Source organism: Symphalangus syndactylus, chromosome 6 (assembly GCF_028878055.3).
Source record: "Symphalangus syndactylus isolate Jambi chromosome 6, NHGRI_mSymSyn1-v2.1_pri, whole genome shotgun sequence".
NCBI classification, from domain to species: domain Eukaryota; kingdom Metazoa; phylum Chordata; class Mammalia; order Primates; family Hylobatidae; genus Symphalangus; species Symphalangus syndactylus.
Window position 1 is genome coordinate 38,116,783 of NC_072428.2, and position 27,973 is coordinate 38,144,755.

At 37.8% G+C, this 27,973-nt stretch overlaps 1 protein-coding gene and 1 long non-coding RNA gene across 4 annotated transcripts in view; one reads left to right on the forward strand and one right to left on the reverse strand.

Annotated features, from left to right (window-relative positions):
* LOC129484358 (uncharacterized) overlaps positions 1–27,973 on the reverse strand; it is a 50,266-nt gene that overhangs the window by 16,343 nt on the left and 5,950 nt on the right. The window lies entirely within an intron of this gene.
* Positions 812–27,800, forward strand: TPH1 (tryptophan hydroxylase 1). Its single transcript, XM_055282209.2, has 11 exons — positions 812–895; positions 6,314–6,456; positions 10,980–11,163; positions 13,720–13,820; positions 17,516–17,583; positions 17,736–17,932; positions 20,456–20,591; positions 21,356–21,482; positions 23,075–23,170; positions 24,126–24,259; positions 25,897–27,800. Exons 2-11 carry the CDS (start codon positions 6,340–6,342, stop codon positions 26,069–26,071), a joined length of 1,335 nt encoding a protein of 444 aa, XP_055138184.1. The 5' UTR covers positions 812–895; positions 6,314–6,339; the 3' UTR covers positions 26,072–27,800.

The following is a 27,973-nucleotide window of genomic DNA, read 5'->3' on the forward strand; positions in this document are numbered from 1 at the left end:
AAATGTTCTATGTTTTGATCGTTTGGTGGTTATGCAACTATACATGTTTGTCAAAACTCAGAATTGTACACCTCACAGGGTGAATATTACTGTGTGTTAATTATACATCAATAAATCTTACTTTTCAAACATTGGAGAAAAGAATGTCCTATAATATACTGTGTTATGTATACAGTCCTTTGGGATAGGAGCTAATCGACTGACTACTCAACCAATAAATACCTATTCCAAATTTTTTGCTTCTATATCCTGTTGTTCACAATAGCACGTAACATGATTTTTTGCTAATATATAATGCTTCTCTGCTTGCAGCTTAAAATTTTTTTTAATTAGAAGGGCACTGAACACTTCCCTTCTAAAAAGTTCAACTATTGCTCTGCCTCAAGGAACGGGGGAAAGCACCAAGAGAATAATGAGGCAGGACTGGGCTATTAAATAGTCCAGAAGCACAGACAGGTGTGGGAGGTGGGGGGATTCTTGCTTTGGTCTCCAACAGGTGAGAAGCACTGCAGTCCTATAGCAGGTCATTGTGTCGATAATAGACGTTATCTGGGTTTGGAGATAATGTCCAACTCTGGATTGTTCAGTGTGAGTCAGACTTCTGTGGTTAAGGATGGCCTAACATTCACTTAATTAAAACACCAGTCAGATACACGCAGAGATTGAGGCGTGCAAGTCTCTGGGAGCAGGCGGACGCGACTGCCAGCAGCTTGCGGGGCTCAGCCGCCCCCCCCCCCCCCCGCCGCCACCCCGTCTGCTAGGAGGACCCACGCCCCACACCAGCCGGCCCTCCCTTCTCATTGGCCGCTGCCCGGCTGCTCCGACGCCCGCTTCTATAAGAGAGAGGCAGCGCGGGGCAGCCAGCCGACCCAGCCTGCACGTACTGGCGCCCCAGGTGAGTGAGGCGGCCCTTCCCGTGGGCACCGGGGACCGCCGTCGAGGCTTTGGCGGCGCTTGGCAGGCGCGGGGCTGGGTGGTCACCCTCCCGGGAGGTAAATTGGTGGTCTTGCGGAGTCAGATTTGGGAGGTCGGAGTTGTACCGCTGTAAACGCTTACTTTTCTTTCCTCCTACGCTGTTTGGGGAGAAAAGACACTTTTTGAGGGCCTCCTGTGTGCCAGGAACAGACTCTTTATCCATCATGAGATTTCACCTTCACAACAAACTCTGGTAGATATTTCTTGAGTCCCCAGATGAGGTAACCGGGGTCCAGAGTCCAACCCAAGTCTGTGTGACTCCTCTATGTTGGCAGAAACAGAAAGATTTTTCTTCCTTCCCTTCCTCTCCATCAAAGGGCAATGTCTCTTTTTTTCTTCTCCTCCCATGAAGGGAAGCTTTCCTTAAACAGCCTCCCGAAGAAGAGGGAGTCTCAGATGCAAAGCTTCTCAGCATCATCACCACCATCCCAACAGACGACTGAGAGCTTTTTGCAAGGTCGCAATTGACAAAGAGGACCAGGTCCTTGCGGTTTAGAGTCAGTTAAGAGTCCAGGTAAACTCAACCTTGCCTTTGGTGTTTGATTTTCAGAGGTTTAAAATGAATTTCCCATTGATGTCCCACTCTACTTGACTTAGAAGGAAAAAGACTAGAAAAGTTTGTGCCTGTTAGTTAAAAAAAGGGGGGGAGGGTGTGGAATTCTAATATCAATGTTTCTGTAAAGTTATAATCTGTGGTTTGCATATATTATCACTGAGGTCCATTTGTACATGTATTATTAGATTATCTCCAGAGAGGGATGTCTTCTATTCCATTTTCTCTGCCAGTGCCTTTATTTCCTAGAATACTGTTTTTCATGGATAGTGTTTTCTTTTGTATTTCATCTCCACTTTCATCCTCATTCCCACTCCTTATTTAGAAAAGAAAATCAAGACTCTCTAGAGGATTCCCTCCCTCTGAAAGAATCCTCCTTGCAGTTTTTAGTTCTGTCTTCAAACAATATCCACGCTTTCAAAAGACTAATTCAGTAGTGCTTTGTGCTTCCTAGATCAGGTAAATATAAATTACACTTGTTTTACTGATTAAACTAAGGGAAGAAAAGAGTTGGTCATTGTATACGCCTTGACCTCTACCAAGGGTTGGGTCTGTTCATCTTCTGAGTGTCTACTTGGTATTTTTTCCTTATTTCCAGTGGTGTGTCCTGCACACAGTGCATCCTTAGTCAGGCCAGGAGACTCAGTAGGAAAATGACTCTCTGCCTTTCATGAGAAAAGGGTACCAGTTGGTATTAGCTGATCAGAGTGTTGCTTTAAAAATAAAATGCTTATGTATTGATGAGACACCGATTCAAACAAGTGTGACCTATTTTATCTTACCAGGTTAGTATTGTGTGTTTTTTTTTTTTTCCTGAAAGAGTAGGAGGAGATAGGTAGGTTGAAAGGGGAAAGGAAAAAGTAACAAAGCAAAATATTGAGGTTCTGAAAGGGGCTTGGGGTTAACTGAATGGAGGAAAAAATAACTGATGCCTCATAAGCTCTGTCAACCAAGCAAAGTTATGGCCAAGTTTTAGTAACGATCAAAGATCTATGTCCTGTAAGATTATTTTGGGGTGGGGGGGAACAAGAGGGTGAGAATTTTCTTCTAGTTTTCTAGTTTCTTAGCAAAAGATCCTTTTGAGAACCTTCATTTTTACCATGACTTAAACAAGGAGGAGTGTTTCCACATCTTTTTTTTTTTTTTTTGAGACGGAATCTCGCTCTGTCACCTGGGCTGGAGTGCAGTGGCGTGATCCTGGCTCACTGCAACCTCTGCCTCCCAGGTTCACGCCATTCTCCTGCCTCAGCCTCCCGAGTAGCTGGGACTACAGGCACCCACCACCACACGCAGCTAATTTTTGTATTTTTAGTAGAGTCAGGGTTTCACCATGTTGGCCAGGATGGTCTCGATCTCTTGACCTTGTGATTCGCCCACCTTGGCCTCCTAAAGTGCTGGGAATTACAGGTGTGAGCCACTCACATCTTAATATAATAATGTATGTCTTTAAATAAATCAAAATAATATAAATGCCTTGCATATCATAAATTTCAATTAATGTATCCTTCACCCTCCTCTCCCCACATCCACTAAGGAGATGTTGGCACAAAACTTGATCCATTCCAGAATCAGGTAAAGAAAATAATTATGAACCCTAAAGGGATGGAGCCATGACTGTTTGTACCTTCTCACAATAGCAACTTCCAGGAAAGCTTAGGGGCCAGTTTTGAAAATTGAAGGAAACTCTCATTTTTTTTTTTTTTTTTAAGAGACAGGGTTTCACTCTGTCACCCAGGCTGGACTGCAGTGGCACGATCATGGATCACTGCAGCCTAGAACTCCTGAGCTCAAGCAAGCCTCCTGCCTCAGCCTCCCTAGTAGCTGGGACTGCAGGTGAAAGCCACTATGCCCGGCTAACTTAAACAATTTTTTTTGTTGTGGTTGTTCATACAGCATCTTACTATGTTACCCAGGCTCTTCATAATAGTTTTTGTTGTTGTTGTTGTTTGTTTGTTTTTGTTTTTGTTTTTTGAGACGGAGTCTCACTCTGCTGCCCAGCCAGAGTGCAGTGACACGATCTTGGCTCCCTGCAACCTCCGCCTCCTGGGTTCAAACGACTTTCATGCCTCAGCCTCCCGAGTAGCTGGGATTACAGGCATGTGTCATCATGCCAGGCTAATTTTTGTATTTTTAGTAGAGACGGGGTTTCACCATGTTGGCCAGGCTGGTCTTCAACTCCTGAGCTCAAGTGATCCACCGGCTTTGGCTTTCCAGTGTGCTGGGATTACAGACATGAACCGCAGCAGCTGGCCTCATATAGTTTTATATGAAGAGTTTTATTCCAAGTTCCAAGAGATTGTTGAAAGACAAATTATCAGGAGATCTAGAATTCTGTTAGTGTTACCACTGACTGGAAAAAATCAATGGTAACTTTTCTTTACTGTTCTCTGATCCTTGCTCTCAATTCTTAAAGCTGATTTACATGATGAAGCCAGTGGTTGGCCAGGAAATAGCTTATACTTGCAGAATCCTTTTCCTTCTGCATGTTATGGTGACGGTATCAGGAAACATGAGGACTCAGTAACTATAGGCTAACTCAGTACATTTTACTTTGGGGTCTTTGTCTATCTGTTTGCAAAAAAACTGCTGAATTATTTGCTTGAGATTTGGAATTTAATACACTTTGGGGGTTTTATAATAAATTAATGAAACTGAAATCACCTTGATACAAAACAATAATGACATTTTATATCATAAAGCAACTTTTCCATATGCTTGCTATTATAAGAAATATGTTAATCATCTTGTAAAATGCCTAATTCCTAGGGCAAGAAAAAATCTTAGCCAGAGGTATTTAGAATGTCTATTTCATTACTTGAATATTTTCTCTTTTTTTGAAAACTTGAAAATTTGGGACATTTTCCCCATTATTTGCGATAATACTTATTGAGTACTTAGTGTAGGTTAGCAACTGTTCTAAGAGTTTTACATAAATTATAACTATTTAATTCTCATAACAATACGTTTATATATATTTAATCCTCCTTATAATCATGAGAGTGGTGTTAATTATCCTCCCTCCAAGTATGTAAATAAAGAGATTGATACCCATAAAGATTATAACTTGCCTAGATGGATTTGCAGAAAGATTTATTACTAGCAATTTGTTATATTATTTTGCATCTCTTTTATTGTTTACATTTTCACGCTATAGGACAATATCACCCATACTCTCTGTTTGATAAGAAAAGTCAATCTTTGAGTGGTAATTGAATGGGTAAGAAATGTTTCTGAAGGTTTTCACATCCCTAAAAACATTTTAAGAATGCTTATCTGGGGCCATCCCTGAATTTTTAGCCCCAGAGCCACCAATTTGGAATTTTCTGTGTATACTTAAGTTTACCTTAAGAAATGGTCACTTCCTTTGAAGTGGAAAATCTCTTAAGATCTCTTGCTTCTCATCCATAAATCCTTTCTCAGCAGAGACTCATGGATGGGCTAGAAGCTATATTCAGTCATCTTTAGAAGCACACGGGATATTGATCAAGGGGGTGGGGAGGTGGGAAGGTGAGGGGTGGTTAAGTATACTCCTTGGGTGTCATGGCTGAGATCTCAGTGTCCCTTCTCTTCTGCTTATTTGTACTTATTGAGAAGTCTGGCTTCCATTTTCTCCTTCCCCATGAACAAGTGTGTGAATTATTTGGAGGCAAATTTTCTTGTTTTTAAATCTTTACTGCCCTAACTTTGACTGGTGCTTTACACATGTGAATGCGCTTGGGTTGAAATTTTATTCATTTTACCATTAGTAATTATTTGAATCACAGAAAAATCCACATAATTATTCAGTTTAGCTGGCCATTTAGTTTTATAGCATTTGAAATAGAAATTGTTTTAGTTCTAGAGACTAATTTGGCATAATTTAAAAATCTTGGTAGTTTTGGGAACTTGAACCCAATGAATTCATAAATGTCAGTTAAATTTTGAATTATGTATCTCTAACTCTTCTTGGTACCTGAACTATACTAGTTTCTTCCATGAGGAAAATCTCAGAATAACACACCACGTTATGATGTTTTAAAACGAGTGGGAATTTTGGATGTTATGAGTTCTGGTAGCTGTTTGGTAACTTAGTTTTATATTAGAAAGGTTAAGTAGCATGCCCCAGGTTATACACTGATAAACATGAGGCCAATGATTAGATATGTTCGACTTCACATTCCACATATTTCCTCACACTGTTTTGCAGTGTAAATAGGTGGTTAAGAAGATACCAAAGTAGATGTCTGGTTCATCTTCTGAGAAGCAGAACTAGAATTCTCCTGGCTAGCAGTTATCCATCTAGTGCACATATATCTAGAGCTGGCCAGGCCTTTAGTTCACAAAATAAATAGAAAGCCTTGTCCCCACTCTGGAGGAGCTTGCTGCCTTGTTAGAAGGTGAGATATGTTCAAATAAAACATTTGGGGAAACCATTTGAGACCTGGTATAATGAAGTGCTAAGATTGTGGGCAAGGCGGGGAGGAGGTAGTTTAGGCTACAATAGTTGGGAAGACTGCAAGAAGCCAGCAGGCTTGAGTCATGCCCTAAAAGAGGGATTGGTTTAGAAAAAAACGAAAGGGAACTACTAACATGTATTGTTTGCCTATTCTATTCTAGGCGCGTGTCAGGCAAAGTTTTATCTTATTTTGGTCTCACTAGATTCTTGCAAAGCTTATCTGCACATCCAGGTTTTATAAAAGGTTAAGAAACTGAAGCTCCTAGAAGTAAATGAGCCCTTAGTTATCAAATATTGTCTGCATTGTGCAACTTCTTTTTTAGCCCATTGTCTTTGTTTTCATACTTTAGTTTTAGAGAATTACTCCAAATTCATCATGATTGAAGACAATAAGGAGAACAAAGACCATTCCTTAGAAAGGGGAAGAGCAAGTCTCATTTTTTCCTTAAAGAATGAAGTTGGAGGACTTATAAAAGCCTTGAAAATTTTTCAGGTAAGCATTTTTTATATTTTTGCACAGAATTCTTCTAGAAATGAATCTCTAAAACTATATTTAAAATATAGGGCAACATAGCAAGACCCTATCTCTTAAAAAAAAAACCCAAATTTAGCTGGGTGTGGTGGTGGACACCTGTAGTTCCAGCTACCTGGGAGGCTGGGGTGGGAGGATTGCTTGAGTCCAGGAGTCCAAGGTGACATTGAGTGAGCTATGATCACACCACTGCACTCTAGCCTGGGTATCAGAGTGAGATTTCTCTCTCTCTCTCTCTCTCTATATATATATATACACATATATATAATAGAAATATATAATTTTTACACTTGATCTTAGCCAAAAGGCCGAGAAGCGATATAATTTTTATGTATTATATATATATAAATTATTGTAAACTCTTCAGAGATGGAGTACAAACATTTGTTAAGAACTTACATTTCTAAAATAGTGCTGAATTCTAACAAGGGATACAAACAATTTACAGAAGAGGAGATACAAATAGCTACTTTGAGAAATGGGGGAGAAAAGATTCACTTCATAGATTTTAGAGAAGCAAATTTTAATAAAATATTAAAATTGTATTGATATTTAATCATATATTATTAATTATATACTTGAAATTTAATGATATAGTCATAGTATATTTAATGATATTATTTTCATGTAGCAAAGATTCTATAATGACAGTGTCTTCTATTGTCAGATCTTCATTGTATTGGAGGTACATTACCCTCCAATGCACCTTTGGCACAAGGATAAATTTGTGTACCATGTAGGGAAACTATCTGGTAATATGTATTATGAGCCTTAAAATATTCATATTTTTGACCCATAATTCTAATTTCATAAATCTGTCTTAAAAATATGGCTCAGTCAGGCAGAACATGAATATTTATTGACTCCTTACTATGTGTCAGGTACCACAGCAGACACTAAGGATGTGGAGCTGGACAAAGTAAACACAGTGCCTGTCCTCACAGAGTATATAATCTAGTGGGGAAGGCAACATTAAACAAACAGCTGCAGTAAGTGAATAATTACTATGTGTAAAGTGACATGAAACAGAAGTACCAGATATTCTGACAGCATTGAACTTGGGGGACCTAACTGAGTTTAAGGGCTCAGGGACACACAAAGATTTATTGTTTATAGGAACTAAAAATTATAAATAATCCACTTGTCCTAATATAGGGGATGTTGAATTGTGATAGCAGAACACCGCTGTGGTTAAGCTCTGGTCTCCAGGGACAGGCCACCTGGATTCAAATCCTTGCTCTGTCAGTTATTACCTGGGTGATCGTGGGCAAATTGATTAATCTCTCTACACTTCAGGATTTATGTCCATAAAATGAGAACTCTACCTACCTCATAGGGTCATTGTGAGCTAATTTAGTGGAGTTAATATCTCTAAAGTGCTTAGGATGGTACAGTACAAAGTAAGTGATCAATAGATGTTAGCTATGTTAATAATCATATGACATACTATTATATAGCCGTTTGCAAAGAATATTTCAAAGAATTAAAAATCTTAAATACAGATAGTCTAGAAGAGCTTGTAATGAAAAGCATCAGTTTTCTTACCTAACACATACCATATTCTCAGTCCCACTCCCTAGAGACAATCTCTTTTAACTATTTCTGGCCTTTAGTTTTTTTGGTGGTGAGTTTATGAAATTGAAACATTGCTCTTATATGTCTTTTCAAGTTATTGACTTCACACTATATTCATTTACTTTCTATTATGAACAATGATACTGATACCACCTCCCTCCCTTCCCTCTCCCAGTCCTTCCAAATCTGATAATTATATTATTACTTTTAGCTATTCTATTGATTACCCTTGGATCTTTAAATAAAATGCCTGTATGTCTTCTTCCATCAACTTATTTTAATTTAATTTTTAATCAAAGAATAATTGTGCATAGCTTGAAAACAACTCAACCCATACTATAAAACATATTTTTTAAAAAGTAGTCTTTTGCTCTGTGTGTCTTCATTCCTAAGTTCCATTTAATTTTTTTGCAACCTATGTGCAGAAGCTTGAGTTAATCACACTCGTTAAATCACATGTACACTATCATCGTTGATTTGTGCAACCTCTTCCTGTTTTATTTCATTCTTCAATTCTATGTCCATTTCTCTCTTCTGATAGCTGCTCTCATGTTTGATATGTACATTGAATTACTTTTATCTGCACTTTAGAATATGTAGTTTTTGTGTGTTCATGTATTAGTAATTTATATAATCATATTGTGCTATAAAGATTCTTTTTCCCATCCAGCACTGTGTTTTTAAGACCTATGCACACTGCTGTGTGAACATCTCATTCATTCTTGTAACTGCTACATGGTGTTCTCCGGGTGTGTCTCCATCCATTTTACTTATCCCCTGCCTAGTGGAGGCAACCATTTTCAACTCTTTAAACTATTTTTCTAATATTTACTTCCACACTTATAAATTATATGCTTATTCTGCTTCTACTTCTTGATTTCTAAAATTATAGGTAATTATCTATTGATTTTCAACAGTGAAGTAAAAATTTAGGTTTCTTGACACAACTCCCCTTCCGATGGCCTCTTCAACTTCCTTTCCACTCGTCTTCCCAAAGTATTTGTGTCCCGTTTTTTGGCTCTGTCGATCTTTAGTGTTTTTGTTATTAAGATTATGTAAATATTGTTTGAAGAAGAGCCATAGTATCCACCTTTGTGACTTTTCCTTCCTTGCGCAACAGGATTACAGCATAGTGTTTAAGCGCATGGACTGTGGAGCTGGACAGCCTAGATTTGAATTCCGGCTCTGACACTTGTCACCTGTGTGCTTCTGGCCAAACTGCTTAACCTCTCTATGCCTCTGTGTCTGTAACTGAAATGTCTGATAGGGAATGTTTCACTTACTACTTCTACTTTATCTGAATTTTCCACACTGTATTTTTTTCCAGATGAAATTGGGAATAATTACATTTCCTCACCAAATTCCATTGAGATTTTAATTTAGGAATAGTTGACATTTTTGCATCTTTTTTTTCTCCACAGATATAGTTTAGCTTTATATTTATTCAAGTCATCATTTAGAAAATACTTACAAATGCATTATTAATGTAAAAATTTATAAGAAATAGATGAAATGAAACTCTTCTTTACTCTTGATAAATCCCAGTATATTTTATAACTGAATTCTATTGATTCTGTGACAAATTCTATGTTCCTGGATAAACCCTGCCTATTCTAATTTCCTAACATCCTCTATCACTCACTCCTCTTTCTTGTTAGCTCATGTTCCCTGATTTTTTTTTTTTTTTTTTTTTTGAGAAAGGGTCTCACTCTGTCACTCAGGCTGGAGTGCAGTGGCACAATCATGGCTGACTGTAGCCTTAACTTCCTGGGCTCAAGTGACCCGCCTACCTCAGTATCTCAAGTAGCTGGGACTACTGGTGTGCACCACTACGCCTGGCTAATTTATTATTTTTTGTAGAGACAGGGTCTTGCTATGTGGTCCAGGCTGGTTTGAACTCCTGGGCTCAAGTGATTCTTCCACCTTGGCCTCCCAAAGTGTTGGAATTACAGGCGTGAGCCACCACGCCTGGCCTATTCTATCTATTCTTTAAGATTCATTTAAGTTCCCACCTGCTCCATGAAACTTTCTACTCTCTCTTAAGTCGTAATGCTTTTCCCTTTGCTGAGCATCTGCATCTGAACACTCTTTATTTTCTTAATCTTCCATGTGTTAGCCAACTAGATTGTAAATTCCTTTATGTCTTCCTTTTATATTCTTTGCAGCCCTTACCTAGTTACACAGGTGTTCACTAAGTTATTTTAGGATGCACTGGTTAGTATTGGAGATTATCTGCTCTAACCTTCTCATTTCTTTAGATGAAAAAACTATAGGGTGATTAGTGCTCATGTTTCATTATCATGTCCCCAGCACTCTTCCTCAGCTACCCAAATTGGTAAGAGAACATACCCTCCTCCCACACATCTACACACAGCACCCCCATCTTAGCCTGACTTGGAAGAGGTCAGAAGAGGAGATCTGGTTCAGCTGTTACTAAGATTGTAGCTTAAGAGATCTGAGGTATTAAATACCCTGTGCTCAAGCTGTTCATCTAATTTTATTAAATGGATTTTTGAAAGGGAAACTCTTCTTTCTCCAGGACTAACATTGGTATCACTTTTTGAAAACTAGCTTTTATTTATGAGAATTTTCAAAAGATTCCTCTTAGCCAGGAAACTTAATAATATTTTGATTTGAATTCTGATTAATTCTGACAATCTGAAGGACCTCTAGTGTGTGTTATTTTATTGGTTTCTGGAGGATGGGATGAATTTTGAAAACTTTTCTGACTAATACATAATTTTTAAGAAGGAATTATTTTGTTGTTGGCAGTACTAAAAACAGCCTTTTTCCCTTTGGCTGTTCTGAGAAGTGTGAATCTGACTTTTAGTGGTAATTAAAGTAGCCTGCTCAAAGACTATTAACATTTGAGGCAGTTACATGAAATCTTAACCCTGTGCTTTACACAGGAGAAGCATGTGAATCTGTTACATATCGAATCCCGAAAATCAAAAAGAAGAAACTCAGAATTTGAGATTTTTGTTGACTGTGACATCAACAGAGAACAACTGAATGATATTTTTCATCTGCTGAAGTCTCATACCAATGTTCTCTCTGTGAATCCACCAGATAATTTTACTGTGAAGGAAGATGGTAAGTTCGAAAGATGAAACACCTAATGTGTGTCTAGTCTTATATTTATCTTGAAGACATGAAAATAATAAAACACAAGCTCTCCAAATTGCTTATAGTCTGGTAGTGAAGGGAACACAAAATATAGTTGCTCCAGATACCAAAGAGAAATTATAAAGCAACATTTGATCATGTGTAAGAGAAATGAAAAAGAAAATCTTGAGTATAATAAACAGCTGGGTGTGGTGGCTCATGCCTGTAATCCCTGCACTTTGGGAAGCCAAAGCAGACTCACTTGAGTCCAGGAGTTCAAGACCAGCCTGGGCAACATGGAGATACCCAGTCTCTGCAAAAAATACAAAAACTAGCCAGGTGTGGTGGCATGCATCTATGGTCGCAGCTACTCTGGAGGCTGAGGTGGGAGGATCACCTGAGCCCAGGAGGTTGAGGCTGTAGAGCCGAGCTGAGGTCATACCACTGCACTCCAGTTTGGGTGACAGAGCAAGACCCTGTCAAAAAAAAAAAAAAGAAAGGAAAGAGAGAAAGAAAGAAAAAGAAAGAAAGAAAGAGAAAGAAAGAAAAGAAAAGAAAAAAAGAAAGAAAGAAAGAAAGACACAATTTGGCATAATCAGAAATTGATTATCTCTCAATTTCCAAGTCATCATTTCTTGATTTGACAAACCTATAATTCACAATCCCTGAGCACTTAGTAAGTCTCATAAGACTTGCCATCTAGCAGATAGTAAATGAATATTTAAATTTGTTGCAAATGTTGACAGTTGCTGACAACTATGAAATGCCACACAATATGTATAGCAGGGGACTCGTCCGTGGCCTGTTAGGAAACAGGCTGCACAGCAGCAGGTGGGCAGCAGGCCCGGCGATCCTTACCGCCTGAGCTCCGTCTAGGAGCGTGCACCCTATTGTGAACTGTGTGTGTGAGGGATCTGGGTTGTGTGCTTCTTATGAGAATCCAATGCCTGATGAAACCATCTCCCGCCTCCCCGTCTTTCCTTCTTGGAAAAATTGTCTTCCACAAAGCCACTCCCTGGTGCCAAAAAGGTCAGGGACAACTGATGTACAGCATTCCTTCCAAAAGCAAATGAGAAACAATAAAGCTTTCTAAAGTTTCAGTTTCTCAGGTAGCAAAGATAAAGGTTAAGATCTCTACTGGTAAAAAAAATCCTCGAAGTTCACTCGAGGCAAAAGACAAATAAATAATTTAGGTACATTTTATATATGGTACTCAATCTAAAATAATCTCTTCAGATTATGTCCACAATATTTGAGGTGTAATCAGGACTGCTGTTCATCTGCTATGCGTTTGTACAGCTATATAATTATTAAAATACTGATATATCTCCACTTCTGGCTGGCAGAGAGCTACTTTCCCAAGTCCCTTGAGGGCTCCTCACCATGCCTGAAGCCTCTGTTGCCCCAGATACCGTCCCCGCAAGAAGTCCCACACCCATCATTAACAACAAAAGAGTTAACAGCTTGCAGAGCAGAAGCCGAGAACTCTGCTGATGTCTATTTTGAGTGATTACTACTCCTGTTGTATTTGTTGTTAAATCCCTTGAATATCACTCCTGGATATGTTAGAAAGAGCAATATGCTGGGGCAAGAAGAGCTGAGTTCTAGTCCTCTGTCTTCCAAGAGGAGTGAGTTACCTTGGATAAATTACCTCTCTGGAGTTTGATTACCTCATCTGTAAAATGCAGAGGGGTATTGATGACTAAATAGTTCAGTTGATATTTAGGGTATACCAACCTTGTGACAGATATTTCTACTAAGAAATAGGGATACAAAAAGATATAGTCTCCACCCTACAGTTGTTTCCAGTGTTTCATGTAAGACAGACATATAAACAGATACATTATAATAAAACATAGTAAAAGCCTTTAGAGAGAAATATAATGTCATGGGAACCCAGGGGACAGAAATTAGCTGTACCTACAGGGTGAGGGAAGGCTTTGCGGAATGAGAAGATCTCATTAGATTTGGGTCTTGAAGGATGTGAAGGATATTCTCAGGAAAACAGAAGGGTAGAGTGGGGCAGGGAATGGGAGTGGAATAGCTATTCCAGGCAGAAGAGTAGCATATATAAAACCCCATAGTCTTATGAGGGCTTGCGTGTCTGAGGAATGGTGAGAAGATCAAGGTGGCAAAGACAAATGATTTCTAAGATATTTTCCATCGGCAAAAATAAATGAAGTTTTTATTAAGTTTGTACCTTGGTCTGTAAATAAAGTTGTGCGTCTTTATTCTGCTTTTGTTGAATAACTAAATATGTAGCTTAAGCATTTTTAAAACTTTTAGTCTGTTTCTAAAGTACAGTATTTTTCCAAAACTTAGAACATCAACCTGAAGACTCAAAAAAAAATTAAAGCTCAGAAATTTTGAATAAATTTTACTTTTTAGAAATAGGGCAATTTACTTAACTTGTATAAATCTTGCCTTGATGTACAAGCTAAAATTAAAACTCTCATCCAACTGAATTTAATTTTCTCTTCTTTATTGTCTTGTTTAAGATTGTCTCTTCAACTTTGAGGTTTTTTTTTTTTTTTAATTTTACAGGTATGGAAACTGTTCCTTGGTTTCCAAAGAAGATTTCTGACCTGGACCATTGTGCCAACAGAGTTCTGATGTATGGATCTGAACTAGATGCAGACCATCCTGTAAGTATTTTCTTTTTTTTTAAGACCAAGTCTTGCTCTGCCGTCCAGGCTGGAGAGCAGTGGCACGATCTTCGCTTACTGCAACCTCTGCCTCTTGGGTTCAAGCGATTCTCCTGCCTCAGCCTCCCAAGTAGCTGGGATTACAGGTGCCCACAACTACACCCAGCTAATTTTTGCATTTTTAGTAGAGACGGGGTTTCACCATGTTGGCCAGGCTGGTCTCAAACTCTTGACCTCAGGTGATCCACCCGCCTTGGTCTCCCAAAGTGCTGGGATAACAGACATAGACTATCACCCTGTAAGTATGTTTAATAAATATATTTATAAAAACAATTTAAAGCAAACTAAAAATTAAGGGCAACTTTTTTAGAGAAAGTATTTTTTTCTAGACTAAATGAGATAATGTTTTAATCAAGATTTCAACAAGTGGGCTGGGCACGGTGGCTCACGTCTGTAATCCCAGCACTTTGGGAGGCCAAGGCGGGCAGATCACGAGGTCAGGAGATCGAGACCATCCTGGTTAACATGGTGAAACCCTGTCTCTACTAAAAATACAAAAAATTAGTCGGGCGTGGTGGCGGGTGCCTGTAGTCCCAGCTACTTGGGAGGCTGTGGCAGGAGAATGGCGTGAACCCGGGAGGTGGAGCTTGCAGTGAGCTGAGATCGCATCACTGCACTCCAGCCTGGGTGACAGAGCGAGACTCTGTCTCAAAAAAAAAAAAAAAAAAGATTTCAACAAGTGTTAGTAGACCTCCATATTGGTGGAATTGAGACCAGCTGCCTGAAAAACATGTAGCTTCATTTGTTCCAAAATATCTGTCTCATGCCCAGCATTCCTATTATTAAGAGCCATTCAAAAGGTTATACTAAAATGAAGACAGCGTCTGCAATCAATTTTTATTTAAATGGGCGCGGGTTATTGGAAAGGGAGATAAATAAAAGTGGGCCAGAGAAAGACTTGCCACCCACGCTGCCCAGCATGATTGGTTTATTAGGCAGTTGATGAACTAGGAAGTTGTTTCCTGAGAAAATTGTGCAGTACAGGCAAGAGTTGGAGAATTAGTAAATCTGGAGCATTTCTGGGAGGGGAGGAGAGAAGAGAGTGCAATTGTGAAGTTGAACTGACCAGAGCTTTAATGTAGCTTCTCTCACGTGTTAGCTGTGTGAATGTGACCTTTTTATACTACCTTAGACAGCCACTAGATGATCTGTCCAATTATTCTATAATCTTATTGAATGACTATTGCAATTAATTGCAGTATTTGCCAGAAAGGAGCATGTAGTCTCGTTGAAAAGCTAAAGCACACATATATAAATAAATACACACAAGATAAAATGTAAAAAGTGCACTAGGTGAAAATTTTGCTTCATGAAAAAATTGCCTCAAAATATATATAGGAGAGCAAACACTTCTAGCTGAAGAGATCAGAGAAAGGCAACATTTCAGTTGGGCCTTAAAAGATTTCAGCAGATAAGAGATGGAAAGGAAGAACAATTCAGGAGGGAACAATATGAGCAAAGGTTCAGAGGCAAGAAAATCTGGGGCATGTTTATGGAAAGGTGAGTACATCAGTTTTACTGATCTACTAAGTCCTGCTGATTTTCACCTCCTAGGTATTTCTTAAATGTGTTCCTTATTCATTCCTACTACCACATCCCTTAAACTGGTCTCCCTTCTTCTAGCCTTGTCACCTTCAAACACCTCCTCCTTAACCTCATTAGAATGATCAAAAACCTCAATATGCCTATTATTCATCTTCTCTCTTAAAAATCACCAGTGGCTCCTAGGTACATACTTAAAAGAATTGAAAATATATATCCATACAAAAACATATACACAAATGATTGTGGCAGCTTTATTCATAATAGCAAAAAAGTGGAAACAACTCAAACGTCCATTAACTGATAAATGGATGAAGTATGGTATATTTATATAAGCAAATATTATTGGCCATAAAAAGAGATGGAATACTGATATGTGCTACAACATAGATGAACCTCGAAAACATTATGATAAATGAAAGAAGCTAGTGACAAAAGGTCCCATATTGTATGATTCCTTTTATATGAAATGTCCAGAATAGAAAAATACATAGAAATAGACAGTGGATTACTGGTTGCCAGGAGCTGAGGAGGGTTGGGGTGGAGTTGGAGAGTGATTGCTAATGAGCATAGTGTTTCTTTTTGGGGTGACAGAATCTTTCTGAAATTAAATGATGGAGATGGTTGTTTAACTCTGTGAATATCTAAAAACCACTGAGTGGTTATTTTATGGTATGTGAATTATACCTCAATAAAGTTATTTAAAAAACACCAGTGGGTTCCCATTACCCAAGGCTAAACTCCAAGCTCTTTAATGGACCTTTAATTTGCAGATCCCAACTAGTTTCAACATGCTCCACCTTACTCTCCAAGTCTGAGCAACATGGGGTTGCTTGTATTTTCTTAGGCACAACAAGCTGTTTTTTTTGTTTGTTTTTTTTTTTTTTAAATCACTCTGCTATTTCCACTCCTCTTTTGTGTCTTAGCTCGAGAGTCATCACTGGGTAGCCTTCCCTGAACCACACAATCGTCTTAAGTGTGCATGCCGTTCTGTACATATCTGTGCAATATGATGAGACACTTATTGTATCATTTTACAATAACAGGTTCATGTAAACTCCTTTCAGCCCTAGACTGTGCTTTGTTCATATTTGTTTTTCCAGATTTTAGCACAAATCATAGTAAATCTGTGCTACTTCATAGATCTGTATTAAAGAGATGAGTCTCATTCTGTCTTTTCAGGTGTCCGCTTCTTTCCCATTATTTGCATTTTTTTTCTCCTGGGCTTTGATTTTTGATTTTTTTTTTTTAAGATAGAGTCTCCCTCTATTGCCTAGGCTGGGGTGCAGCGGCACCATCATACCTCGCTGCAGCCTAGAATTCCTGGGCTGAAGCCATCCTCCTGCCTCACCTTCCTGAGGAGCTAGGACAACAGGCATGCACCACCACACTTGGCTAGTTATAATTGTTATTTAAAGTTTTTTTTTTGTACAGACAGGGTCTCCCTTTGTTGCCCAGGCTGGTCTCAAACTCCTGGGCTCAAGTGATTCTCCTTCGTAGGTCTCCCAGAGTGTTGAGATTACAGGCCTGAGCCACCATGCTCAGCCATTTTGTCTAAAAAAATTTTTTTCGTGAGTATAAATTCTAATGTTACTATTTTGTCTGCTTTTTAAATCATCATTGTTTCTGCAAATGGCAAATATATTTGCATTTTGTGATAAAATCTAAGACTAGATTCAGTTAAGTCACTATTTCAAATATTAATTACTTTTTATTATTAATTACTATTATAGGTAAATATGACTGAAGATACAGTCAAATGATTAAGGAAAAAAACCCCCACCCTTGGAAAAGAGCCATGTATTTAAATGGGATGGTGGTTTCCTTATTCTTTAAACTTTTATCTTTGTAGGCACAATTCTATCTTTGTATCCCTTATATCTTTTACCTTTGTAGCTACTGGAGTATAAAGCTGTCATGTAACATTGACTTTAAAATAAAAATGATCATAAATCTCTAAATAATGCTTGCTCATAGTAACAATTATGTAGCCCTTTAATATAATAGCTCTAGTAATAATGAAATGTTTCCCAAATATCATTTGTCAAGTATTTTTTAGTATGGATATTTAAAAACATATCTTTAATTATCAGGGCTTCAAAGACAATGTCTACCGCAAACGTCGAAAGTATTTTGCGGACTTGGCTATGAACTATAAACAGTAAGTATATTTAAAAAACTATATAGCCAACTTTGAGATAATAAAATAAGTGAATAGAATAAATTGTGTTCATTTGGCAAGTAGAAAGTGAAATAAGTGCCACTATTTATTAAATGCTAATTCAAAACAACTCCTTCCCTTTATCTTATTAGTGGAGACCCCATTCCAAAGGTTGAATTCACTGAAGAGGAGATTAAGACCTGGGGAACCGTATTCCAAGAGCTCAACAAACTCTACCCAACCCATGCTTGCAGAGAGTATCTCAAAAACTTACCTTTGCTTTCTAAATATTGTGGATATCGGGAAGATAATATCCCACAATTGGAAGATGTCTCCAACTTTTTAAAAGGTAATAAGCTAATTAATTTTTTATAAGGGGGTTGCTGAACTCTGTTTTGATCATGACAGCATTTTTTTTTTTTTTAAAGAGTCTCTCTGTTTTCCAGGCTGGAGTACAGTGATGCCATCTTGGCTCACTGCAGCCTCTGTCACTGCAGCCTCTGCCTCCTGGGTTCAAGCGATTCTCTTGCAATGGCCTCCCAAAGTGCTGGGACTACAGGCACCTGCCATCACACCCTGCTAATTTTTGTATTTTTAGTAGGGATGGGGTTTCACCACGTTGGCCAGGCTGGTCTTGAACTTCTGACCTCAAGTGATCCACCCGCCTCAGCCTCCCAAAGTGCTGGAATTACAGGCATGAGCCACCACGCCTGACAATGACAGCATTTTTAATAGAGGAATAAAGCGTAGCGATATGGGAGGTCAGAATTTTCCCATACTCTGTCCTGGTGTGTTGGAACCAGGATTGGGCACCACACTGAAGGATAATCATAACCTGCAGCCAAGGTAGAGGAAAGTGAGCAGACTTATAAGGGGATTTGAAATTGTATCACATAAGTAAAATTTGAAGAACTCTTAGGGTGTTTAACCTGGAGATTTAGGGGCTGTTATAGCTTTATTTAAATATTTGAAAGCCATCTTTATAACAGAGGGATTACTGTGCGACTCTAAAGTAAAGGACTGTTGGATAGAAACTTCAAGCTTTTGGCCCAGAATAGAGAATATTTTGTTAAAGAGTGATTTGAAAATAGAACAGGCTGATGAGATGGTTAGTTCCTCATCCGTGGGGGTGTTCGTGCAAAAGCTCCACACCCATTATTTGGTAGAGGAGATTCAAACATCTTGGAGAAGGTTGAAGACCTTTTCCACATTAAGATTTTATAATTTTAGCAAGAAAAAAGATGGTGCTAGTAGAGGCATAAACAAAGAGTAAGGACAATTTTATTCCTTTTAGTTCTTTATATTTGTTTGGTCCAGGCCTCTTTTTTCTAGCTAGTATAGGAAGTAAAATGATCAGTGATCTATCTTCAAGGGTTTACAATATTTAAGAAGTATAAGTTTTCCCTTTTATCTCGGTAGATAATCTCAGCAGATTACCATAGTGGAGAAAACAAAGCAGTTATGCTGTGACTCAAAAGGGTTTAGTATATTTCCATCATGGTCTGAAATTGCTGTCTTTGGGTTTCTTACATAGACTTAAAAACATCTACATATCGATTTAACTCCTTAACAGTATTCAACAACTACACACAAAACTAGAAGAAATAAACAGCAAAGAGCAATACAGTTTCTACAAGGGAAGAAATTATGTAAGTGGTTTCTATAAAAACTAAACTTTTGAAAAATAGTGATTAAGGATGATAGGGAACCAATGCACATAACATTGCTGGACTTATAAAGATGGACAGATATATGCTACAGAAGTTGTAACATCACATTTGCATGAGATTTGGAGGAAATGCTTTGTTATACACACAAAACTGAAAGCTGATCTCTTAGGGTCTGGAGCCTGGGCTGGCTGCAGAATGTGTTGCTGAAAATGCTTCAAGGCCAAGTATCAAAGAGAAATCAAAACTAACAGAAAGTTCAAGCAAAAGTTGGAAGGGGATACCTTCACTATTAAATATGGTAGACACTAGACACATTTGGTTGTTTAAAATTTAAATAACTAAAATAAATGTAAATCAAGAGGTTGGTTCCTCAGTCACACTAACCACATTTCAAATGCTCAATGGCTACATGTGGCTAGTAGTTGCCTTATTGGACAGCACAGATATGGAACATTTCTATCACTATGGAAATTTTTACTGGACAATGCAGTCTGCCCATCAGAATGGCAGCATCCAAATACAACACAGCTGGATGGAACTGGAATACCAGAGTTGTGAGGGTTTGGAATGAAGGCCAAGATTGGGCTTACAGGGGTCTCCTGAACCACTGAATCCTAGTGGCAGACCTCTTTTACAGTATGCATGCAGTCTTGGCTGTTGGGAGATGGAAGAGCACTATCCAGTTTAGATAAAAGAAAGGGACTACTTTAAAAGAGATAGTACTGGCTAAAAATGGCACGGCTTCAGAAATGGTTCTGATTTAAATGAATACATCTTGTTAGTGATTTTTTACAAAAAGAATATTATCCAGAAGATAGTATAAAACCTTTAGGGAGACAGCAAGGTGTTGTATGGCATGAGGAAATCTGAGTTCTCATTCTACATTCTACCTTTATCAACTAATGTGTGGACTTGGGCACATTATTGAGTCTCTGAGCCTCCATTTCATAGTTGTCATGATAAGGAGAAACATCCTTAACTCATGTTGTAAACATGAAAGGAGATGTGATATGTAAAAGGTCTAACTCATTGCCTGGCCATAGCAAGTGCTTAATAATAATTAATTCCCCTTAATATGCATATGATAAATTTTAGTTTCCATGCCTTCCATCAAAGTGTTACTTGGTGCCACTAGCAGAACTAAAATGCTGCAGTCAGGGGTCTATTCTGGTAAAGATTTTGTTTTCTCCTTTGCTTTGCAGAGCGTACAGGTTTTTCCATCCGTCCTGTGGCTGGTTACTTATCACCAAGAGATTTCTTATCAGGTTTAGCCTTTCGAGTTTTTCATTGCACTCAATATGTGAGACACAGTTCAGATCCCTTCTATACCCCAGAGCCGTAAGTACTTCTATTTCAGCCAGGAATTCATCAAATGGTTATTTATAATAATGGCATCTACCTTATGGGTTTTTTTTTTTTTTTTGGTGTGTGAGGATTAAATAAATTAGCACATGCAAAGCATTTAGAATGGTACATGGCATGAAATACATGTTCCATGCTCTATCTTGTTAGCCATTATGATTATTAATTGACAACTTATTAGGTGCTAGCTGCCATTCTGAGCATAGGGAATGTAACGCTGAAAAAAATCAGACAAAATTTCTGCCTGCATAGAGCTTGTATTCCAGTGGCGGATACAGATAATAAACAAACAAGTAAATGTATGCAAATGTTGCATCGAGCGGTGTTGAGTCCCATGGAGAAAAATAAAGCTGAGAAAGGGGGATGGAGGAATGTGTAAATGGGTGGGAGTGTGTGTGTGTGTGTTGCTGTTTTGAAAATGGTGATCAGGGAAGGCCTTGCTGAGAAGGCAATATTTGAGCAGAGATCTGATTTGGGTGTGTATGTGGCAGGATTGGGGGATGGGAGTGGCATGTGGATGTCCATAGGTGTCTGATAGGCACTTACATGTGTGTGTCTGTGAGTGGCCAAGGTTTTGAACCAAAATTGTCTTTTTATTTGATTACTGTCCTTTGTGATCCATTACCAAAGTAATATCACCCGATCATTAGAATAAAATATTGGATTTCGATTTGATTGAATGGTTGATTATACACGTATGTTAAGCACTGCAGCATGACAAACTTGTACCTCTATTTCAGAGATACCTGCCATGAACTCTTAGGCCATGTCCCTCTTTTGGCTGAACCTAGTTTTGCCCAATTCTCCCAAGAAATTGGCTTGGCTTCTCTTGGCGCTTCAGAGGAGGCTGTTCAAAAACTGGCAACGGTATAAATCTGGGATTAACTGTATAGATCAGCAATTTTCACCTGGGGTAGGGTGTATGAGTATCTGTGTAGTTTAAAAGTACATATTCAGAATGACCATTAGAAAATTTGTCTTTGCTTGGAGGTTGCAGTGAGCCAAGATTGCGCCACTGCACTCCAGCCTGGGCAACAGAGAGAGACTCTCAGAAAAGAAAAGAGAGGAAAGGATAAAGAAGAGAAAAGAAAGAGAAGAGAAGAGAAAAGAAAGGAAAAGAAAATTTGTTTTTGCTGATAATCTTTAATTCAAATAACATTAAAGAAGGTTGTAAAATTTTAAGGTTTATCAAAAGGAGACATGAGCTTTAAAAAAGGTAGAGAAAAACAAGATTACAATAATAGGTTATCTATCTTTTATTTTCCAATAAAAAGGATAGGTTTTCTTAAAATTATGCTAAAATGTTTTTGAGTACTAGGTACAAGACACTGTCCTGGAAATACAAAGATGAGTAAGGCCTGGTTTCTACCTTTAAGGAGCTTATATACTGTTTGAGGAGACAGTTATGTCAAATGAGATAGCCTATAGCAACGTTCACATTGCTCTGGGAGCATAGAGAACCTGGGGAAGGTTTCCTAGGAGAAGGACATCTGGATTAGCTGATGGAAAATGAGTGATGTGCTGAGCAAGGAAGGAAATGCATCTCAGGATGAGGGCACACAAGGAAAGACAAGGAGGTGCTTGGTGTGTCTGGGGAAACAGCGAGAAGCTGGAGCTGAGTGTCCAAGAGTGGGGGAGGCAGTGTGAAATAGAACAGTGCTTCTAAAACTGTGGTTTGGGGACCTCTGGGGTCCCTGAGACTCTTTTATGGGATCCTTGAGGTCAAAATCATGCCTAGATAAAAGATCCATTCAAAGCACACAATGGATTTTAATGTAACAGGCAGTTCATCGACATAATTCAGATTCCACGTTGCAGTTGAACTTTTGAAAAACTCTATCCACCTGTTGAGTCTTCATGCAGAGTAAAAGGAGAATATCCACAACTATCCAAAAAGACTATTAAAATATTCAATGCTTTTCTAACTAGATAACCACATGAAGCCGATGTAACTCATGTACTCAAACAGTACATCCCAAAAGGTTAACTACAGAAGCAGACACGAGACTCCATCTGTCTTCTAGCCAGACATTAAAAAGGTTTATAACATTGTGAAACAATGCTACTTTTCTTAGTTTTTTGTTTTGTATAATATAGTTATTTGTATTAAAACATTCTTTGTTACCATAAAATGAGTTTATTAAATTTTAAAATTAATTAGCAAGCATTTTCCTCTCAGTTTTAATTTTTAATATGGCTAATATAGCTAGTGATAACCTACACATACATGCACAACAAAAGCTTTGGGGTCCTCTAATTTTTAATAGTATGTAAAAGTCATCAGAACAGAAGTTTGAGAAGTACTGGTTTAGAATGAGGCCAGATTGTAGAAAGACTTGTGAACTAGACTGGGATTTTGGACTTTATTCTAGGGTATTTTGGGTCAGTGACTAAGAATTGCAATTTGTTTTAATTTGAATTCTTCAGTGTGTGAGAATAATATTGATGTTCTTTTGTAGTGCTACTTTTTCACTGTGGAGTTTGGTCTATGTAAACAAGATGGACAGCTAAGAGTCTTTGGTGCTGGCTTACTTTCTTCTATCAGTGAACTCAAAGTAAGAGTTGCAAATCTTTGTATATAACCATATTCACCTAATATAATTGATAAAACCTGAAATAGTTTTTGCTTTTGAACAAGAACTTACTATGGAAAATACTTGGGGATGTCACTAATCATTACCTGAATGTATTTGTCTCTATTTCCCAATTATATATTATATAATATAATCCAAATGTGTATGTGTATATATATATATACATATATATATATAAAATCAGAATTTTATAAGGGCATTTATGGGGAACAGCAAGCTACTTCTTTTGCTGGAGTATACTGTGGGTTGAATAGAGCTGTGGAAAATAAGTTTAGAATTGTAGGTTGGAGCCATTGCATTAGTAATACACACACACATGAAATATTTTGATATATTTCTGATATATATGAAATGGTATGTGTATATTTTAAATAAAAAGTGTTTTAAAATCTTTGCTTACAAAGTCTTGCTGTTTCCTCATCATTTCTGATATGCTAGCAATAACTTCTATAATTTCTAGAGAATTCTTTGAGATTTATTATTTATTCAATGAATAAATAAACTCATGTTTGTTGAGTAACAAATGTGTATGAAACACCATCCAAGATACTGTCTTGCTTTCAGGGAGCATTTGATGGTGGGTATATAAGTCATACATAGGAATAACTAGTGTTGGGTAGAAAGTAGGTGCCATAATACAGGAATAAGTAAACAAAGATCCTTGGGTGCCTTTTACACAAAGAAGAGAGGAAGAACAAAGCCATGGAGAGGATCTTGGGGGTATTTACAGGAAAGGGCAAGCCATTTCTTTTGCTGGAGTGTACTGTGGGTTGAATAGAGCTATAGGAAATAAGTTTGGAATTGTAGATTGGGGCCATTGCATTAGTAATATGTTTAGAGGTGAGCCAATTATGGAAGTTGCATGATCTATGAAAATAGATATTATTCTTTGATTCACTGACTCTTTGTCTTCTAGCATGCACTTTCTGGACATGCCAAAGTAAAGCCCTTTGATCCCAAGATTACCTGCAAACAGGAATGTCTTATCACAACTTTTCAGGATGTCTACTTTGTATCTGAAAGTTTTGAAGATGCAAAGGAGAAGATGAGGTACAGTATATCTTCTTCATGCCTTCATTTTCTTCAGTGAAAGATCAGCCCCATTACGGTAACAAGTCACAGAAGTAAGCAGCTAGACAATTTGAAGCCCACAAGGAGACTTCTGTCTGTAACACATCTTCCTTTCATAACAAGTATCTAGAGTATGTTGTGTATAAGGATTTTGCATAGTTGCAAATATGAATCAGATACATTGAGAAATTGTTTTCTTGCCAATTCTTCCAATCAGAGAGTTTAGTAGTCTAATAGGGAAAATAGATGATATGCAAATTACTATATAATAACATGGAAAATGACAAGAGCCTTGGAGAGATACAGATGAAACATTGTTCTGCATTTTATTCAAGAGCAACACATTTCAGGTGGACAAACAGGGTAATCTTAATGTTATTTGAGAAAGGACTTGAAGGATAGATAATATTTAGATATATTAAGTTTTAGACTGAGAGTTAGCATGAAAAAAGGTCAGGATGTTGAGAAATATAGGAGATACATACAATGTTATCAAAGCTACACTTTATTAGTCAGCTAAGTGTGTGGTTAAGAAAGGAGGATATTGGAGGCAGAGAAACTTTTTAGAAGATTCTTGGAACACTTCAGGCGAAAATAAATGCCTGAACTAAGACAGAAGTAGTAAGAAAAGAAAAGACTTTCGAAGCAGAATAAATGAGACAACATTGAGTGGAAGCGGTCATGAGGTCACATTGTGATGATGGAGATGGACAGGGGTTGAAGTCATAGTCCTTGTCTTTCAGAGAAACCATTAGTTGGGGAGTTAGGCCATTCATGAAACCAAATTATAATACTAGCAGGGATTCCTCTAGCATAAATGGCAACTTTTTAGAAAAGGGGGTCCCCTCTGTATAGACCAGGTGGATTATGAGTTGGATTTCAGCTGCTACTGATGTATAGTTGTCCTCAGCTTCACATTTATCCCTAGGAGTCCTGGACATGATTGTTCTTGGGGGTGCCAAATGAGAGGTTCAAACAGTGGTTTGATAAAGGAGGCAGAACTTTAATGCTTGAAAAAAGGGCAGAATTTAGGTCATTTGAAAGGAGCCTAGAAGGAAACATTCTAAGCAGAAAAAATCTACATGTGCAGGAGGTAGGACCATTCCTAGTCTATTTTGGGGTATGTGAGTATGTGTGTGTCTGTATGTGTTATATGTTATATAAACACACAGGTTACATATGTGTGTAGGTATAGTTATATAAGGCATGACTGAGGGATCTGTTACTATGTGGTTAAGTGTTGTAATGAAACAGTTTTACGTCTACTGATAAAACTACAGTAGTTGGTCTCCTTACTGTAGTCAAGAGACGTATACAGTAATAAATGATTAATAAATCCATCTATGGGATCTTTCCCTAGTAATACCAGGGATTTACAAGTACTTTATAACGTAAAGTACTTATAACTATTTTATAACTACTTTAGGTTTCCCACTTGTGTGGGATTCCAGGTTGCCTCTGCAAATGCAGTGTAGAGAAGTAGGTCAGATTGGTTGTACGCATATCTAACAAAAATTTGTCTTTTGCCTAGTATGTGAAATAGATTCTGTTGTTTGTTTAGTTTTCATCATTCATTCCCTAGAAATTGATTGTCTCCTATTTGTTTTCTTAAATAGAGAATTTACCAAAACAATTAAGCGTCCATTTGGAGTGAAGTATAATCCATATACACGGAGTATTCAGATCCTGAAAGACACCAAGAGCATAACCAGTGCCATGAACGAGTTGCAGCATGATCTTGATGTTGTCAGTGATGCCCTTGCTAAGGTCAGCAGGAAGCCAAGTATCTAACAGCAGCCAGTCATCCAGGAACATTTGAGCATCAATTCAGAGGCCTCTGGGCCATCTCTTGCTTTTCTTGAACACCTGATCCTGGAGGGACAGCATCTTCTGGCCAAACAATATTATCGAATTCCACTACTTAATGAATCACTAGTCTTTGAAAATTTGTACCTGGATATTCTATTTACCACTTATTTTTTTGTTTAGTTTTATTTCTTTTTTTTGGTAGCAGCTTTAATGAGACAATTTATATACCATACAAGCCACTGACCACCCATTTTTAATAGAGAAGTTGTTTGACCCAATAGGAAGATCTAATCTCAGCCTAACTCTATTTTCCCCAATCCTCCTTGAGTAAAATGACCCTTTATGATCACTTAGAATACCCTGAGGAGTATTATGGCGCTGACTCATATTGTTACCTGAGATCCCCTTATTTCTAAAGTATCTGTTACTCATTGCTGAATTTGTGCCAAGCTCAATCACATTCACACTAAAATTTAACAGGAGACCCAGCTGTCTTTGTTGCTAGCATGAGCAAAAGTATAGAGGCCTTTGCACATGGAGAATACCTAGTAAAGAGCAAGTAGTCTAGTTTCAAGTGTAGTATCTTGTAGGGAAATGGGAGTAGCTAAGCCTGGAAAGGTTGAATGGGGCATAATCATTAAGACTAGGCTAAGAATTCGAGACTTTATTTTTTAGGCATTAGGGAGCCCCTTCCTAAGTGACTGTCTTCCTTGAAACTTTGTTTTCTTTCAATGACATCACATGATACTGGTTTTATTCTAGGCTATCTATCCTACTCATGGATCCAAGGGAAACTTAGTAGAGATGCGACTTGCATGGGGCTGTACTCAGACATGTGGTCCTAGGTATTATAATGGGATTGTCCCCAGATTAACAGGAAGCATTGTTATCAAAGGGAGAGTTCAAACTGAGATAGATAACAGAAGCACAAAGTAAAAGATAGAAAAAACAGCGCTGAGTACTTTATTTCTAAGGTATAAGGTGAGGCCATAAACAGAAAGGTATGCAATGAGAGTAGAGGCTGCAGAAAAGGGGAGAAAATAGAATGTCAGAAAGGTCAAGAAGAGCGGTTTAGGACTGAGACTGTAAGTAACGTAAGGATTGCAAGGAATGGTTTTTATGCAGAGTCAGCTGTGTAGCACAGGGAGTAAGCAGTCCTGTTATAAATGGGTGAAGCTGAACTCCAAAATACAAACTTATGTCTCTTTATTTTGCCCCTTTCCTCCCTCTAGTCACTAAATGAAGATGTTCTTCAAGTTTCTGTCTTTGCACTTCTACTCTTTTTGCCATCTCTTCATGGGGAATGTCACCCAGATACATGACTTCAGTTCTTATTTTGAATGACTCCTCTATTTGCAGTTATAATCCTGACATCTTTCTTGAATTTTTTTGCCCCTTAATTCCGACGAACTCCTGGATGTCTATGCAGATGTCTCATAATTTAGGCCAATGCTGTACAACTTCATGTGGCACCATCCACATAGAATGAATAGGGGTTGTTCAATATGACAGCCCTGCGAAGCATCTCAAATTGAACAGGTCTATAAAGGAACTCAGAATCACTTGACTATCACAGTCCATCAGCTTCCTCTCCCAGTAATTTAATTTCCATTAATGGTATATTAAACATCATATTTTCAATCATTTTCAGGTTTAGTCAGCTACTTAAAAATAGGCTTTTTTTCACATAAATAAATTATATACCATTTAACATGTTTTATTTCAACAGACTAATAGATCTTTTAATACTTCTTAGTCCTCGAAATAAATTATTAAAAACTTTGTATTTCATGTCATATTATATAAGGAAATAGAATTTTGAAAAATAATTCATGCTGTTTTAAATTTTTACATTGTACATTTTAATAGCTAATCAACTCTTAA

What these genes read in the sequence shown, in the direction of transcription:
- TPH1 (XM_055282209.2), top strand. Translation starts at nt 6,340, where the DNA reads ATGATTGAAGACAATAAGGAGAACAAAGACCATTCCTTAGAAAGGGGA. An exon ending in TTTTACTGTGAAGGAAGATG is followed by an intron (nt 11,164 to 13,719) that starts GTAAGTTCGAAA and finishes TTAATTTTACAG; the next exon opens with GTATGGAAACTGTTCCTTGG. An exon ending in CCCTTCTATACCCCAGAGCC is followed by an intron (nt 20,592 to 21,355) that starts GTAAGTACTTCT and finishes CCTCTATTTCAG; the next exon opens with AGATACCTGCCATGAACTCT.